Source organism: Budorcas taxicolor, chromosome 10 (assembly GCF_023091745.1).
Source record: "Budorcas taxicolor isolate Tak-1 chromosome 10, Takin1.1, whole genome shotgun sequence".
Taxonomy (NCBI): domain Eukaryota; kingdom Metazoa; phylum Chordata; class Mammalia; order Artiodactyla; family Bovidae; genus Budorcas; species Budorcas taxicolor.
Window position 1 is genome coordinate 74,568,488 of NC_068919.1, and position 17,030 is coordinate 74,585,517.

The 17,030-nt window shown below is 41.9% G+C and overlaps 1 protein-coding gene across 1 annotated transcript in view; it reads left to right on the forward strand.

The window, feature by feature from the left end:
- SYNE2 (spectrin repeat containing nuclear envelope protein 2) overlaps positions 1 to 17,030 on the forward strand; it is a 270,474-nt gene that overhangs the window by 227,854 nt on the left and 25,590 nt on the right. The window contains exons 96-98 of the mRNA XM_052647219.1: positions 2,996 to 3,151; positions 5,524 to 5,682; positions 6,371 to 6,537. Coding sequence (XP_052503179.1) covers positions 2,996 to 3,151; positions 5,524 to 5,682; positions 6,371 to 6,537 — 482 coding nt within the window. The remainder of the gene's footprint in view (positions 1 to 2,995; positions 3,152 to 5,523; positions 5,683 to 6,370; positions 6,538 to 17,030) is intronic.

Sequence of the window (17,030 nt, forward strand, 5' to 3'; positions counted from 1 at the left end):
AACTTGTCATATGATTGAATCCATGGGATAGTTTTATTTTTTAAATAATTTTTATTGAAATATAGTTTATATACAATATTATACTAGTTTCAGGTGTACTGCACAGTGATTTGACATTTGCATGCATTATGAAATGATTACCATGATGTCTAGTAATCATCAGTCCTCATACAAAGTTATTACAATATTATTGACCATGTTTCTTTTGCTATATATTACCTCTCTGTGGCTTATTTATTTTATAACTGGAGGCTTGTACCTCTTCATTAAATATTTTTTGAATAAGTAATGTGGTCACATGGTTCAGAATTCGAAAAAGTATACATGAAAACTTTTTTCCCATCAGTTTCTCTCCACAGAAGCAGTGTTACCAATTTGTTATATTTTCTTCCAAAGATGCTCTATGCATATACAGACAAATACATATATACACACACACACACACACACACACATATAAACAGATTCATTTTTTGATCTTCTTTTTACCCAGCTGGTAGTGTAGAGAAATAGGACTTGACAATCCCAACAATAATTGAATCCACAGGAAGGCTTAAATGCTGTTGTGCTGTGTTAGAGTTCAGTCAAAGCCTGTGCAGTGCACCACTTTATGTAGTCAAGTTTTCCATCATATTCCATATGGATAGTTGGAATTTCACAGGTACTTTTGCAGTATAGAAAATTTATCTTGTTAAATTAAGAAAGGCAAACTTACCTAACATGTTCTCTTTTGCAATTAGGTTTGGTAGCAAATCTGGAGTATTTTCTTTTTAAAATGGAAGTGTGAGTTTTGAAATGTTTATAGAAATAAGTGAACTTTTTCAGCCTTAATAGATTACCTCAATAGACCTTACGCAATATATTGTTGGATTCCTTGCTTTTGCACTTAATATTTAGGAACATTTTAAAGCTCTTGAGACATACTGCCAAATTCTTTTCTTTCAATCATACATTTTGATATTTGAGGATTTACTTTCTGCTAGGCCTCTTGGTAAGTGCTAGGTGGGCAGTGCATTGGTGAGAAATGTGATCATGGCTCCAGCCAGTGTGGAGCTGATAGTCTAGGCTACTGGAGAGATGCATGTTGACCAGAGTCCCACCATATGGGTACATATGACAGCATGTGTGCGTAGGGTCCCAACCTCATCCCATGACTCAGAGAAGGCTCCTCTTAAGGATTACCTGTGTCTGAAACCTGCAAGTGTTGGTAGGAATTAGCTAAATACATCTGGGGAAGGATAAAGGTGAAGAACTGGGTAGCATCTCAGGCAAGTAATTAAAGAACAACAAATTTAAACATAACTAGGCCGGACACGACTGAGCGACTTCCCTTTCACTTTTCACTTTCATGCATTGGAGAAGGAAATGGCAACCCACTCCAGTGTTCTTGCCTGGAGAATCCCAGGGACGGGGGAGCCTGGTGGGCTGCCATCTATGGGATCATACAGAGTCGGACACGACTGAAGCAACTTAGCAGCAGCAGCAGCAGGAATTATTACACATATTAAACTTGTCCCGCGAATATATAAAACTCGATACCAAACCGTATGTGGAAAAAGATAGTCATTCCTTTGAGAACACAATGTGGCAGTATTTATTAAGAATCCCAAAATGTCCATATTCAAAAGTTCTACACCTGTTAATTATCCTTTCAATTGTGGGAGAAGACGGGTTATCCAAACCAAAATTGATTTAAACCGGGCGGTGGATTCCTTACACTGGCCACCCTTCTGGGCAGGCGTCTGAGCCTGCACTTTTGATCAGGAAACACTGAAGTGCAACCATCTTCCGGTCTTGGGAGTCAGTGAATGGCAAACCTCTGCTTGTGGCTTGCCTGCTTCAGGTGATGAAGCTGGTAAAAAAATGTTCCACAGCAGAACCTGCTCTCATCCACTTTACTAGAATCGTGAAGCAAGAAGTAGACAACGGAAATTTAAAGTGATGATTTCTCCTCTGAAAAAGATGTTATTTCTTAAATCTCCATGCAACCTTTAAAAAGAACCCTCCAAACCATTCTATTCAATGTAAATCCTTATTGGCAAGTTCATGCCAGTGTGGCTTTTAGAACTCTGAAAATCAATCAGAATTAACCCATTTTTACTGTTGCCACCCCTCAGACAGATTACTGATGTAAATGAAATACTCTCTTCTTTCAGATTTCAATAGACAGGTATGAATAGAGACCCTTCAAATGTGCCAAAATACAGAATATGAGAAGCACAATAAAAATCTGGAGGTTTCTTGAATGTTTGGGCTGTTTCCTTTTACCTTCTCTCTCGTGAAAGTAATTATCTAGATTAGGTCCTAGAATTCAAAAATGTTTTAATTTGACCAATACTTCATTTAAAAAGAAAAAATTGTTTCCAGAGCCAGAGGAAATTTTCTGCTAACCCATCTCTGGCAATCATTAGGGAACAATTTTTTTTTCCTTCAATTATATTTATTCTTTTTGAAAGTTAACCAAAATGATTCACTTAAGAGAAGCTGTCATTATATGATTGCCACATAGCAACAATGCTTATTGTTATTTCAATAAGCAACAATGCTTATTGAATTTCTTAAGGTGTTTTTGAAAGTAGGGAAATCACATTTTATACAACATTCTGTAACACAGTTTCAGAATTAAGTGTATGTAGGTGAGAGAGATTGTTGTGAGACTCCAAAAATACTTTACTTTCCCCTAAATAAAGGTAAAGACCTACTTGATTTTAAGATAGAGTTAAGTATAGAAAAGTCTGAAATACCTGAGGAAGTGAAAATAAAGGTAGAAAAGAGTTCTGCTTTGGGAAAATAGGTGCTGAGGAATTGGCCAACCATAGCCGCAGAGGCTGGCCCTGGGCTGTTTCTCATTCAGAAAGTCCCACCCCTTTTCCTGGCCTTCCCTCCCCCAGGGTCCAATCAAAGGATTAGCTTCTACAGGTTTGGAAACAACAGCAGCTTGAGTTGAAAAGTTTTCTTTCTTTTTTTACCCCTTTCTTTCTTGTGTTTAAATGCAGGAACTAGAGAAGCCTTTAGCTAACTGGACTCAGAACTTGAAAGAACTTCACACAATGAAGACCGACCTAACCCAGCACATTCTGGTGGACGACGTGATGGTTTTGAAGGAGCAAATAGAGCATTTGCACAGACAATGGGAGGACCTCTGCTTAAGAGTAAGTCAGTTAACTGCAGGGCACGGCTCTTCTGAAGTTTATTGAAATGTCTCCGAAGGCCAGACAAAGTAGAAAGGAGCTTAATTTCCTTGAACCGGGAGGCCCTTTTCAGTTGGAGCCCGGGCCGGCGCTGTTCCTTGAGAAGCCAGCAACAAGGTTTAACAGATTTGACCCTTTGTTTCTCCAGCACTCAGTGCTGGAAATTTGCACACTCTTAATGAGCTTTTAAAAAAAAAAATCACCTTCAGAGCAAGGGGGAGGGGAGGATTGCGGTTTTGAGCAGCTGTGTGCACTCTGCTCTCGGTCGTGTAGAGATGACAAGTACCAGTCCTTGTCTGAGAATCAGAACTTCAGCAAAGAGGTCCAGGCTGGCCTTAGAGCTGTATCTCTGCAATATCTGTTGTGGGCCCAGCACACAGCAGGAGTAGTACTGAGTGCCGGGCTCCAGGGCATTTTATCAGCGCACTCTGCATTCACATGCAATCCAGTGTTTATTTCAAGTAGCTGGCTTTTGAAACTCTGTGAAAGAAAGAGTCAACTGCTACACTTACTATTTAGTGAATCACTTATACTTATTAAGAATTGAGTTGTAGTTAAGGTATTACAAGGTGTAAGTAGATGACAGGATCAGGTTGGAATTGAAAGGTTCAAATAGATCTTTGTCTTAAGAACATTTAATTCTAACAAAAGTTAAGTCTTTAATTTTTGTAAATTAAGAGATGTACGTAAAAGTTAAATTCAGACACTTCTGAGTGCATTTTAATTAAATAAAAATGTTTTTCCTTCTTTATTTTAGTATTTAATATTCATGATATACCTGTCCTTTTAGAATTTTAGAATAGTCCTTTTAGACTATTTTAGAATAGTCTTTTTAGACTATTCTAAAAGACTTTTAGTCTTCTAAAAGACTAAAGGACTTTTAGAATAGTCCGTTTAGAATTTTTATTCAAATTTTATATAACAGAAAATTGAGAATATGTGAAAGGTATCCTAAAAGCTAAGGAAGAAGTGAAGACTGGGGCCCAGATGTTCCTAATTGTTACCATCAGGAATCCAATCAGAATGATGCTATACAAAATGCCAGGATTTTTAAAAGCTGAGTTGAATAGATGCTATGAAAAACAGAAATACAAAACTTGGGTTTTAGCGATGGTTTTTTTCAGCCCTCACAACACATTTGGTTGGGTGGATGTAGAAGCATTGGCTATTTTTGCTTCACTCTGAAAAGAGCAGAGGGGGTTTTTTTTGTTTTGTGTATAGTTGAAAAACGTCTAGGAGTTCAACTTTGGTTCCCCCATTTGTAAAGTGGGATGTTAAAAGTTAACCAAAAAAAAATTAAGGTTATCCTTTTTATCTCTAGGATTCTGAAGATTTCTAAGACCTGGGAATACTTTGTACATTTAAAGAGGCTGATTTGCATTTTATTAAGTAATAAATTTGAACCCTGGAAGGAGGAAGATCCTTTGCTGATGTCAGCTTGGGGGTTGCTTCTGCATAACAGAACATTGGGTATTTGGGGGTCAGCCTGCTCACTGCAGACCAGTATTTGATTCCATTTCCATGGTTTCCATCCAGAGCGGTGGTGCATATGGGGAAGGTGGATTAAATGAATGATATGCATTTTTTAAATTTTGCTTTGTTTTTGAAATATACCACTCAAACATTTAAGTGATGTTGATTTTTGTCATTCATTTGCTCTATATACATAAGATTTATATTGTGACCAAGATGATAGTTTTTAAATTAAACAGGTGGGACATTGGCCTTAAGTAAGAATAAGGACTTGATCATTTTTTAAAAAGAAAGGATTTGGATCATAAAACAAAAAAGTAACATGTAGCAAGCAGTAAATAAATCTATACTTAAAGAGTAAAGAACAAAATAAATTTAGGTGATGGTTAAAATACATTCATCTAAACTTCCTGTTTCTAATTTTTAATAAAATGCGGTAATAATAAATTGAAGAGCATGGCACCCCACTCCAGTATTCTTGCCTGGAGAATCCCATGGACAGAGGGAGCCTGGAGGGCTACGGTCCATAGGGTCTCACAGAGTCAGACATGACTGAAGCAATTTAGCAGCAGCAATAATGGATTACCGCATTATATTAAAACTGTTTTGGATAAAGGTGAATCCTTTTGGTTACACTTCAGGTACAATCTTTTGTTACTGTCGCTTTTTAAGGCATTTATCAAAGGTGTAAAACTTCTGTTGACCTCAAACCCTAGGTCTTTAAAAGGCAAAAACATAATAATTTAAGTCCTTGGGATCACCTGAATGGAATCCATAGTCCTTTTGATGGGGGGTGGGGAGGAAGAGAAAGTCTTTCCTTCCTGCCTATACTCAGCTGCCAAATGCATTGTCATTTCCAGGTGGCTATACGCAAACAGGAGATAGAAGATAGACTCAATTCATGGATTGTGTTCAACGAAAAAAACAAAGAGTTGTGTGCATGGCTGGTGCAGATGGAAAACAAAGTTCTCCAGACAGCAGATATTAGTATTGAAGAAATGATTGAAAAGCTCCAGAAGGTGAGCAGGAGTTCCCAGAGGGGTGCGGTTATGACCACCATGGTCTTCTCTGCACTCCTCACTCCCAGACTCAGAAGTGTATGCCGTAGGCATATTTCCAATGAGGTGGGAAAGGTGGGCTGTCCTTGGTGGGCAGGGTGCTGTGTACTAGGGCATTGCTTTCTCTTGGTTAGGAAGGAAAAGGGGCTCACGGCTTCTTAAGCCTCAGTTCACACCCTAGGTGGGTTATGGTTTTTCTAACTGTGTTGTTAAGACGATCCCCTGGCCAAAGGAGAAAGACCAACAGCAGTGGGGCTCCTAATTGTGAAGTGGTCGCTGATTCCCATAAGGAAAGGAAGAAAGAACCTTCTCGTCGCAGTCACCCCAAGTGCCACTCAGTTAAACCTCAGGAAAACTCTTGCTGATATATCAGGCTAATTTAGTTATACCCTGTAGTCCTCAGCTCCCAAGTGCATTAGAATAACTATGAGGGAAACCAGGGCTTTTGAATTAAGAAAGTAACTACTGCCTTACGTATTACACATGCACTTTTGACTTTTTAGCTGCTCACTAAAGGGTTGCATTAACAGGTGAGAGAAGTGTTTTTATTTTTTAAGAAATTTCAGGAGGCACAACTGTGTGTTTGTATCTGCCAAAGAAATGAATTTTCTGTAGTGATTCTAGCTTTGTGTTTTGGTGCCTCTGCCAGGACTGCATGGAAGAAATAAATTTGTTCAGTGAAAACAAGTTACAATTAAAGCAAATGGGCGACCGGCTGATCAAGGCCAGCAACAAGACAAGAGCAGCTGAGATCGATGACAAGCTCAACAAAATCAATGACTGTTGGCAACATCTTTTTGATGTCATTGGCTCAAGGTAAGGAATGGCCTAAAAATGGGTTCCTACTCCCTGGCTACAGAGGCTACCTCACAGGTCTCAAAACTGAACCCCATCTTCCTCTAAGGTAACCCAGCAGTTTTCTAAACTTACAGATAAAGGCAGAGCTTGATAAAAATGAATGGAAATTCTTATTTTGATATTATAGGAGGGTTATATTGTAGCACGGTGGTTTAGTCATGAAGTCGTGTCTGACTCTTGCGATCCCATGGGCGGTAGCCTGCCAGGCTCCTCTGTCTGTGGGATTTCCCAGGCAAGAATAGTGGACTGGGTTGCTGTGCTTTTCTTCAGGGGATCTTCTGACCTAGGAACTGAACCCAGGTCTCCTGCATTGCAGGCAGATTCTTTACCAACTGAGCTACCAGGGAAGCAAGGAGATAACCAAGTATATCTCACCTTTTTTTTTTCTTTAGCTTAAAATTTCGCATGACTTAGACTTGGTTTAAATGAGAGTTGGTCCTTGAGGAAGAGATATTATTTAGAAATTCTAACACTACCTTAAGACTTGTGTGAAGTCTTAAGATGAAGTTATGCCAGCCTGTTGTTGCTTGTGTGTGGCAAGTAGGTCAAGGCATTGGCCTGATTTTCTGGGGGCTGCTTCTGGGGGTCCCTGAAGGTTGCTCTCCCTCTAATCACCACCATCAGAAGAGCTGGGCTCATTCAAGGCAGGGCCTCTCTGCAGGTTTGTCCTGGGTGTGCTAGGTCCCCAGTGGGCATCTGGTCCTAAGACGTGGAATCCGGAGGTACGGCTGTGACTATAAAATCAAGGCTGTCCAGTGCTTATCAGAAACAAGACTGACCATTTGATCTCCCCTCACAAATAATGATGACGATACCTCCCAGAGCTTCTAAATGTTTTGTCTTCTCTGTCCAAACAGAGACCCCAACCAAAGTGTTTTTCAGTTGTAACCTGGCACACAAACAACAGTCACTTGGCTTTGGGGCCATTCATGCAGCTTTGTTTGCACTGGCTGAGCAAGTCTGTTACATAACAGAACGCTCACATATTTTGACCACATGTAGAACATGGACTGTACAGGAGAATCCTGTAAGATAAATGAAACACTGGGGAGTACGGAAAACAGAATACTCTTAATAATCCTTTTCTTTTACCCCATCGTTTACCCTAAACCTTAAGTGAACCTAGTTCAGTAAGCAGAGGCACCAGGCCAAGTGCTATGAGAATTACAGACTGGAAGTGCAATAAGATGAGTCAGTTAATGTTAATGGGAGCAGACATGCCAGCAGCTGTAAAGCCAAGTGGTCTGAGAACTCAAATCTCATCTTCCTGGAGTGGGGGTGGGGATTGGGAAGAACCTGATGGAAGAGCAGTGTTCCCAGATGGTCTTGATTAAGGGGGTGGAATTTGAGTGTCCCTGGTGGCAGAGAGAGAGAAATGTATAAGCAAAAAGGTACAAGGTAGGGCAGAATAGAAACTGTTCAGGAAATTATAAGAAGCACCACTGGCTCAGGAATAGGAGATGAAGCTTTTAGAGAGGTAGGTTGGAGCTAAGTCTTAGACAAGCTTAAATCTCAACTAAAGACTTGGCCTCCTAAATAAAGTCTGAGTCTTTCATGATTTTTTAGCAGCTGAGGGTCTGTTGAAAATAAATACTAGAGTGATTTGGCTGGCAGCATAACTTGGGCTAAATTTAACATCTCTTTACTACCAGTTAGGGGGGTGGGGGGGAAATCTATGTTAACTCAAGAATAACGTGGTGATAACTCAAGTAAGAGCACAGATTTTGAGCTAGTCCTGACTTTATCTGACTTCTACCTACCATGGAAACTTGAGTAGTGATTTAACCTTTCTAGGCCTCAGTTTCTCACGGAGAAGGCAATGGCACCCTACTCCAGTACTCTTGCCGGGAAAATCCCATGGATGGAGGAGGCTGGTAGGCTGCAGTCCATGGGGTCGCCAAGAGTCAGACACAACTGAGTGACTTCATTTTCACTTTTCACTTTCATGCATTGGAGAAGGAAATGGCAACCCACTCCAGTGTTCTTGCCTGGGGAGTCCCAGGGACAGAGGAGCCTGGTGGGCTGCCGTCTATGGGGTCGCACAGAGTCAGACATAACTGAAGTGACTTGGCAGCAGCAGCACTGATTACATCAGAGTCCACTGTGTGAATGAATGACAACACGTGTCTTGAATTTGTCACAGGCCTAACACATAGAAGTGAGCATTTATTGAATGCTATCATTATCAATGCTATCATTGATAGTAACTTACTATCATTGTCTTTCCATAAGAAGACTTTAAGTGGCACGTTTTTTGAGTGTTTGAGGATTCCCTTGCTTTTGTCTAACAGTGAGAGGTCTTTCTTCCATGAAACCAGTATCTTTGTCTTATTTCCAGTGCTTAGAACAGTGCTTCAGATAATTTGTTGAATGGATGTTCCAGGACATAAGAATGTGATCATTTCTGTTGGGTCAGTTGTGACTGGTATGCCTTTGTCATCACTGTCTTTATCTCCTAAGTTTTCTTGGGCACCTGGCACTAATCCAAGGTATGAGGACATCATACCTGTTCTTAGATCATTCAGGAGCTAGATCTAGATTCTGCTTCCTGAGGGCTAGAGTGATTATGCATTCTTACTCATGCGTGCTTTGGTTCTATCACTTCAGAGTTAAACAGACTGCTTGCTTTCCTCCCTCCTCTCTAACTGCTGGTCTTCAGCCAGTTGCATGGTGCAAAAGAAGGAAAAACAGCCAGTGAAATTTCAGTGGTCTTTCTAGAAGGAGCAAAATAAGGAGTTAAAATAATAGCAAATATATTGGCTGCTGGCTGTATTCTTCACAATGTGCCTTTTATGTCTGATTCCACATAATCATCACTGTAATTCTGAAAGGTAGATGCCATTATCCCATTTTACAGATGAGGAAATTGAGGCACTAAAGTTAAGTAACTTGGCACGATTGCATAGTCAGCATATGAGGCAACCAGGATTTCAACTCAGACAGTCGTATTGCCTCCCTGCAAACCCAGACCCTTCTGATTTGTTATACCAAAATGAGTAGACCATGTTGAAATCCATTCAGAACTGAGGAACTAGAAAGGAATAACTGATTTTACCTTAAAGCAAAGGCCAGGGTGAGACATACGATTGACAGTCTAGGAAACTTAGTTACCGCAACACTTCAGGTGAATCTGTGGGTTGAGGCAGCAAGCTTGAACTTGCCATGAATTGACCTCATGTATTAATAGATCAGCTCCTTGTCTGATCACTGGCACTCATCACATCACCATCAGAAAAGCAGGAGAGGGTCTGCACAGGCTGCAGAAGTCAAACCACACGGAGGAGAACCTGCAATCCTGCAGGGTCCGTTAATAACCCCATTTGTCCAAAGAATTCTGGACATCATTTAATCATGCCTGTCCTGCTCGCAGTGTTCCACTGCTTCATTTCTGTGGCAGGAGACAGCATCTCTTGTTAAAAATAAGACTTGGAGGGAGACCATACGCAGGCACCCAGCTTCATGACTTTAAAAAAGTCGCTTCAGTCATGTCCAACTCTGTGTGACCTCATAGACGGCAGCCAGGACAGCTCCCCCATCCTGGGATTCTCCTGGCAAGAATACTGCAGTGGGATTCCATTTCCTTCTCCAATCTGGAGCAGTGATTCTCAGATTTAAACATGGAGCAGAATCCTTGGAGGGCTCCTGAGAACATGGATGGCAGGACCCCACCCCCAGAGCTTCTGATTCCCTAGGTAGGGGAATGTGCCCATTCTCTGGGCCGAGAATGCGTATTTCTAGCAAGTGCCAAGGTATTGCCAATGGTTCAGGTCTGGGGATCACAGATGGGGCCAGCAGCCGGGTGACTTGCCACTTAAGGTAACCTTGTGGCCTCTGTAGCGTATCTCCTTGTTGATGAACCATGGGCTAGATTCTGGATAAAAAAGCACCAGGACAATGATGGCTCCGTCCATATACATGTGTGTAGTGTTAGTGTATGATCCGAGAGGTAGGGGGAAGGTACTTTGACCCAAACCACGGTTTTTCCCTGCATGCATAGTGTTTTTCAGCTTCTGTAAAATTCTTAAAGCAAAGAGTCTAAAGGATACATCTTCTGAAATAACCAAATAATCAGGGGGGCCGGGGTGCCTAAGTCAGTCTTAATGCCAACTTCCTCACATAAGGTCACTTAGGCCCTGGTGGTGGTTTAGTCGCTAAGTCGTGTCTGACTCTTGTGACCCCATGGACTGTAGCCTGCCAGGCTCCTCTGACCATGGGATTCTCCAGGCAAGAATACTGGAGTGGGTTGCCATTTCCTTCTCCAAGGGAATCTTCCCGACCCAGGAATCAAACCTGGGTCTCCAGCATTGCAGGCAGATTCTTTACCGACTGAACTATGAGGGAAGCCTCTGGTGTGGGCACTAAAAATCACAGAACAGACGCTCGATCAGAATTGCTGCAGGAGCTTTTAGCATTCTTCATGGGCCCCTGGGTGGCTTCTTACATTTGTGACATCTAAACTCTTATCAAATATGTTATTAATTTCTTTCATAGAAAGGTCATTTGAACCACTATGTATTTTTTGGTGAATGGTGTGAACCCAAACTGATTTGATGATATATTAATTATATCCGACTATGCTCAGTGACAGAGTAAATGAGTTAATTTTTTTAATTGTAGACATTGGCTATGCCTCTTGCCCATGTTTTCTTTGATAATGTCATGAAAATGGATCTAGTGAAACCTGAATGCAGGAGAGATGGCTAAATTACAGAAGCTGTTTTTCAGAACCACCAATATGTGTGATTCGTGTTTTGGGTCAGTTGGGTTACCTATTAAAAATAACAGTTAAGGCACAGGATGTTGGGTGGTGGACCAAGGGATGCAAAATTGCCTTGCTTCAGCAGCACAGACTAAAACTCTGAAAAGAAGGTTCTCGGCCATCAACAGGACTGATGCCAAAGAAAGCTTCAGCTCAACACATAATCTTACCTATGTGTACCCTTGATTTTAAAATCCCAGTAGCTAAACTCCTTAAAAATCCACCTCCTTTTGTTTCCCAGAGCCTCCATCCCCTTTATTAATCAGAGCCTTCTCTGTGCCTCCTGAAGCAGGGGCCCTGTGTCCTCAGTGAGTCACTGTCTAATTGTTCATCTTGGTGGAGCATCTTTGGAGACATGGGGTTAGTCTTTAAAGTTTTAAAGACTTTTCTAGCAGCCTGTGAGGATAATCTGGTGAAAGCTTTGCATGCCTAAAAGAGATGAGACGGCTGACCGGAAAGACATACCCCAGAGTGTCTCCATTGGTATCTATTGGGTGTTGGTATCACTGGTGGTTTTAATTTTTTTTTTATCTCTGTTTAGTAAATGTTCATTATGGGAAAAAGAATACAGGAACTTTTTTTTTTCTTAAAAAAATGTCATAAATGTTGTTACCTTTCTTCTAATCTCTCTTTGATGGTAGCATCATTTAATAGACTTGGCATCCTTAGGCCACTGTTATGAAGGAGGGATGCACTCAGACACACTACTTTATGGTCCCTTTGTAATTAGACTAGATAGCTCTCCTGCTATTAGCAAGATCAAGTCCGTGAAAAAACTTTTCAATGAAGCATAAATTTCCTACCAATGTGAAAAGCCCACCTGTTTTATATTAGTAGCAATTAAAATGTCATTTAAGCACAGCAGTTATTACCATGGCAACTGTGTGTTAAGATTGTGTTTCCATCCCTTGAAGAATGGGCAAGGAGATGTGTGCCTTTTTAAACTGCTACGTTTTTCATTGCTCTCCTTTTATCTGTATTTTCTCAAGGTTACTCTGGAAGACCAAACAATGTTGCTAGTCCGTAAAGCTGACTTGCTCTGGTCTTAGCAGGTTGCCTGATTTAGCGGGACTGGAAGGACTTAAAGGTTTTTAGCACAGAGAGAGCCAGATGTGAGGTCGGCTTCCCCCGTCTCCTTTTTCCTTCCCATCAGCCCCATCGTTCCACCTCTGGAGCTGGCGGCTGCTGCTCTCAGGGCCGGCAGAAATGCCTTTGTGAGGGTTGGGGATCTTCCCCAAGGAGACAGCAGCCATCACAGGGACCGTGAGCCTCAGGAGCCTGGTGTCCAGCAGCAGATAGGTCCAGTGTCTGAGTGGTGGAGGTCACCATGCACAGCCAGGCATGTGGACACAAGTTAGATGCTGCATTTGAGGGAACTCTTTCCAATCTGTACTCCTAATTTCACTGGTTTAGAATGTGCTTGATGTGTTCAAGTCGGGATGAAATAATGACTAAATGTTGGGCTTTAGGGATTCATGAAAAATGATTGATATCGAGTCTCCATAAGGCTGAGACTGAGCCTAAAAGGGGCTTGGACACAAACCAATGGTGCTCCACCAAGCAGAGCTACTCAGGTTCACATCAAGAACTGTGAATAGGGATGTGGAGGAATTTTCAAAACTTCACATTATGGTAAACCTTGAGAACTAGCAAAGAAAACTGCAAAATTTCTTCCTCTGCAAATCTTGAACTGCTTTTGTACAACAAGATAGCGTTTTTGTTTTTGTTTTTGCAAAAAAGCAAAGAAATGGACTAAATAAATTCTCTGCGCCTCCTAAGCCAGGATGCACAGGACTGAAAGGGCAAGGCAGAAAATCTCCTGGGGCAATTTCTTCTTTAGGAGAAAGCCATTCCCGTTGGACCTGGGGGCTTCAGATTACACCGTTGCTTTTAAACCTGAAACAGAGACATTTAATTTGATGAGAACAGAAATCCTCCTTTCCAGCGCCCCAAATCTAAATGTTTCTTCCCTGGGTTTATAGCACTTCATAAATAACCCATAGATAACACAGGGACTTTCTTCCCTGGCATTGCAATCCTGTAGCGTCAGAACAAAGACTGTGTGTGTGAGAGACAGGCAGGAGCTGGAGATGTTTGTTTACTAGAAGGGAGAAAACTAAGATTTAAAAATTGCAGTTAGCGGAGTCGCAGGTCACTTGCTCACCTCTGGGCACTCTGCTGTGTTGGCCGGCGAGGCGAGCCCCTGGGAGCCTGCAGGAGGGCGGCCTGGGGAAGATGCAGAACCAGTGAATGGAGAGGCCGCCGTGCGGGGGAGGGGCCGCCTCATCCCCGGGAGGTGGAGGTGCAGCCGGGAACTTGGAGGTTCCGCTCAACCTAAGGAATGATTTTTTCTCATCAACAGTAAGTGCCATTTCGATCATCCGCTCTGCATCTGGGAGGGGCGGCTGCTGTCTCTGGGTGTCTCTCTCGCGCTCCCATGTTTGTTACAATAGAAATGACCGATGAGATGGTGGCTGCGGAGTGTGTGTGCTCGGCCATCGGGGGATGGGTTCTTTCCACTGTCAGCATGCCGTGCGGTGTCTGCAGCCAGCCTTTGACAAGCTGGGCAAGAGAAGTGATTATGCTGTGGGGAAAATGGAAGTCCCCCGGCTTCAAGGAGGCGATTAACTCAAATGTGATGTCCCTGCCCTCAAATCAGGGCTTCAGGTTCTTGGAGTAATTGATTATCTTACTACAGGGCTGGTTAGTTGTTTACAAAGATGCAATTATACAGAATTCATAGAATGTTTTTAGCAACTGACAGCTGCCCACGAGTCTGAGTGTCCGTTTTAGTACAAATTCAGATATTCAACCATCTCAGTTTTCCTTTTTAAGTTATGCAGTACACATTGGCATGGGAATTTTTCTAGCTTATGCTAATCCAGGACCTTAATCATTTAACTGTAGACCCTTTTGCATGGAGAAAATAGGACTACAATGTAAAATCTTCCATATACATGAATTTGAAAGCTTCCCTCCCACGTTAAGATTTAGGCCTGACTCATGAAGTGATATTTATTTACCTGGCTTAATTTTTATTTTTGAGAGAGAACAGGGTTCATAGGTATTAAATTCCCATCCATCACTAGATGGAAAACTTTATTCACCTTGATTATTTTCTGCATTTCTACCCACAAGCCCCACAGAAGAACTTCTAAAATGTATACTCTTTGGCAAACATCTTATTTTGTTTGGCATTATATAAAAATGTGTTAATTTTATTCAGGTCTTCCAATAGTTCATATAGCTGAAAAACTTCCTCTTTGCTCCTAAATATTTTGGCTTTCCAGTCCTCAGAACTGGAATTCAGCTCAGGGAATTGTGTTTATTTTTTCCAGAGAAACATGATTTGTTGGAATATATGTGTGATTAGTATTAGTCAAGCGCATCTGGGGTGAACCATGGGCCAGTGCCGAGATGGTGAGCTACTTAAGCTGCCTGGGTGGTTGATGCAGTCCAGAATTGTGCTTGCTTCCCTGTGCCAACAGTCTGCTCTCTGAATGGATTTCCTTGTTCCCGATATTAACTCGAGATTTAAAATTTTCCAAGAGCAAAATTAACTAGGCCTAACTAGGAGGTCGGTTGCCTGGGTTGGCAAATGACGTGTACTTCCTGACCTGGGGAAGGTGATGATTAGATAATTATATTAGTGCCTGCACAGAATAGAACCATACAAACTAAGCAGTACCTCTGATGGTTCTCAGAGTAAGTCTTAGTATGATAATCTGAGGAACAACATTCATTTATACTACTGGGCATTTGGGGATATTTTGCATTTGGGGATATTTGGTCAGATGTTGGGACATAGAAGCAGGTTAAGTCCTGACTGAGTGAATGTTTTGTAGCTTCTTTTCCTTTCCCTCCCACCCTCTCCCTTCCTCTTTTTTTTTTTTTTTTTTTTTTTGCCCCAAGCATGCATGTGATGGGTATGCTTGGATTTCTTCGCATGTCTAATATAGAACCAAGGTCTAGGAGCATGTGTGACTCGTAGAATACCAGCAGATTGTCTGTGGCTGGATGGCTCGAAGGTGCTCTGATCTTTACCTCTTTCCTTTAAAATGTATTATGACCATCTCTTTTATGAAAAACACAAGCTTAAAGGGATGTGTGACTGTCACTTGCTCATTCAGAAGATATTTATTGAGCACCTCCTATATTGTATTATAATGTCAAATTAGATCATGACCCCTGGGAATAAGTTATCTTGGAATCCTCAGGATCTTCACAGGACCCCAGACAAAGTCAGTGGTTAAAGTTTATTGAAAGGAAATCATGAAGGGGCAAAGTGAGCACTCAAAATGCAGCATTTAGTAGGTGGGTTCCTACCCCGCATTGTGTCCCGAAGCCTGGTCATATTCCCTGACAGCGATGAAAACCATCCTGTACCCCTGCATATGTGCACATTATCATGTGTAGGCTTATATGAGCCATCATGAGAAAAGTGCTTAAGAACAGCAATTCTGGCTAGATTGCCCAGGTTAACATCCTTCCTCTGCCATTGAATGACTATGTCACCATGGCAAATTATTTAACCTCATTGCCTCAGTTACCTTATCTGTCAAATGAGCATGATTCTATACTGATTTCACAGCACTGTTATAAGGATTAAATGAGTTAACTACTATATATAAAGGACAACAAGCCTGACACATTTAGATGTTGGCATTTCTGTAGATGTTCCATTTTAGTAATATAGTTTGTGAACTATAAAGCATACCCAATGTAGGAATTTTAAAAGAATGGGATAACAGAGAAAGTCTAGTATTTTATTCCCACACCTAACTTGTTTGGACACCAGTGGGCCTGAGCCCCATATTTTGGGCGCCACTGGCCTGGAGTACCATAGTCCTGAGGGTGCCAAGCTAATCATGCATCCACCTTCCCATATTCCCCCCTCTACTTGTTGCACACCTCACCCTTAACGGGATTCAGGATCACTGCATCTTGCTCTTTTTGCTCCTAGGTTGTTTCGTTACTTGTTAGCTTTCTTCATTTAAAAAGTTGCATTCTAGCCCTTTTCTTTCAAAATAAAGAAACTGAGATCCTTATGATGGAGTAGGGTCAGGTGCTGGGTGAAGCAGTCGGGGCTGCCATTCTGGGAGAGGAGAAGGGGAAGGATGGGGAAGCAGGGCGCTGTGCAGAGGCGCTGGCCTGAGCACCTCTCCCCACCTACAGGGAGCTCTCAGGGCCGCGCTTCTCTAGCTGGAGCTTCCCAGGAGGGTAGCCCCTTGCAAACTACATGGAAGACTTTGTCCCATGGGGCCTGGGGTTCCCAACTGCTCTGGCATTGTCTGGAGTGTTCTTTCTGTTCCCCGGGCAGTCAGGGTGACAAGACATTGGGGTGAGGAGGGTCTAACTCTAAAGCCAGGGGAATAAAGGAAGGATCCAGGTTACAGCTGCATCCAGGCCTGGCCCCAGATTCCGTTGCTTCCTTTTTAATAAATCATCTTATGGCTTTAAAGGAAACTTGTTGTGGTATTTGCAGTAAGAATGTAATTTGGAAAATCTACCTTCTTCAGATCATCACAACCACAATTTCTGGGCATTTATCTCTGTCAGGCACTGTGCCAAATGCCTTTCATGTATTTATATCTCATTCTGTCCTCTCAGCCACCCAGTGGAGGAGGGTACCACTGTTCACAGTTTTACACATGAGATTAAACGGAGCCAGGACTCATACCCAGACCCTTAA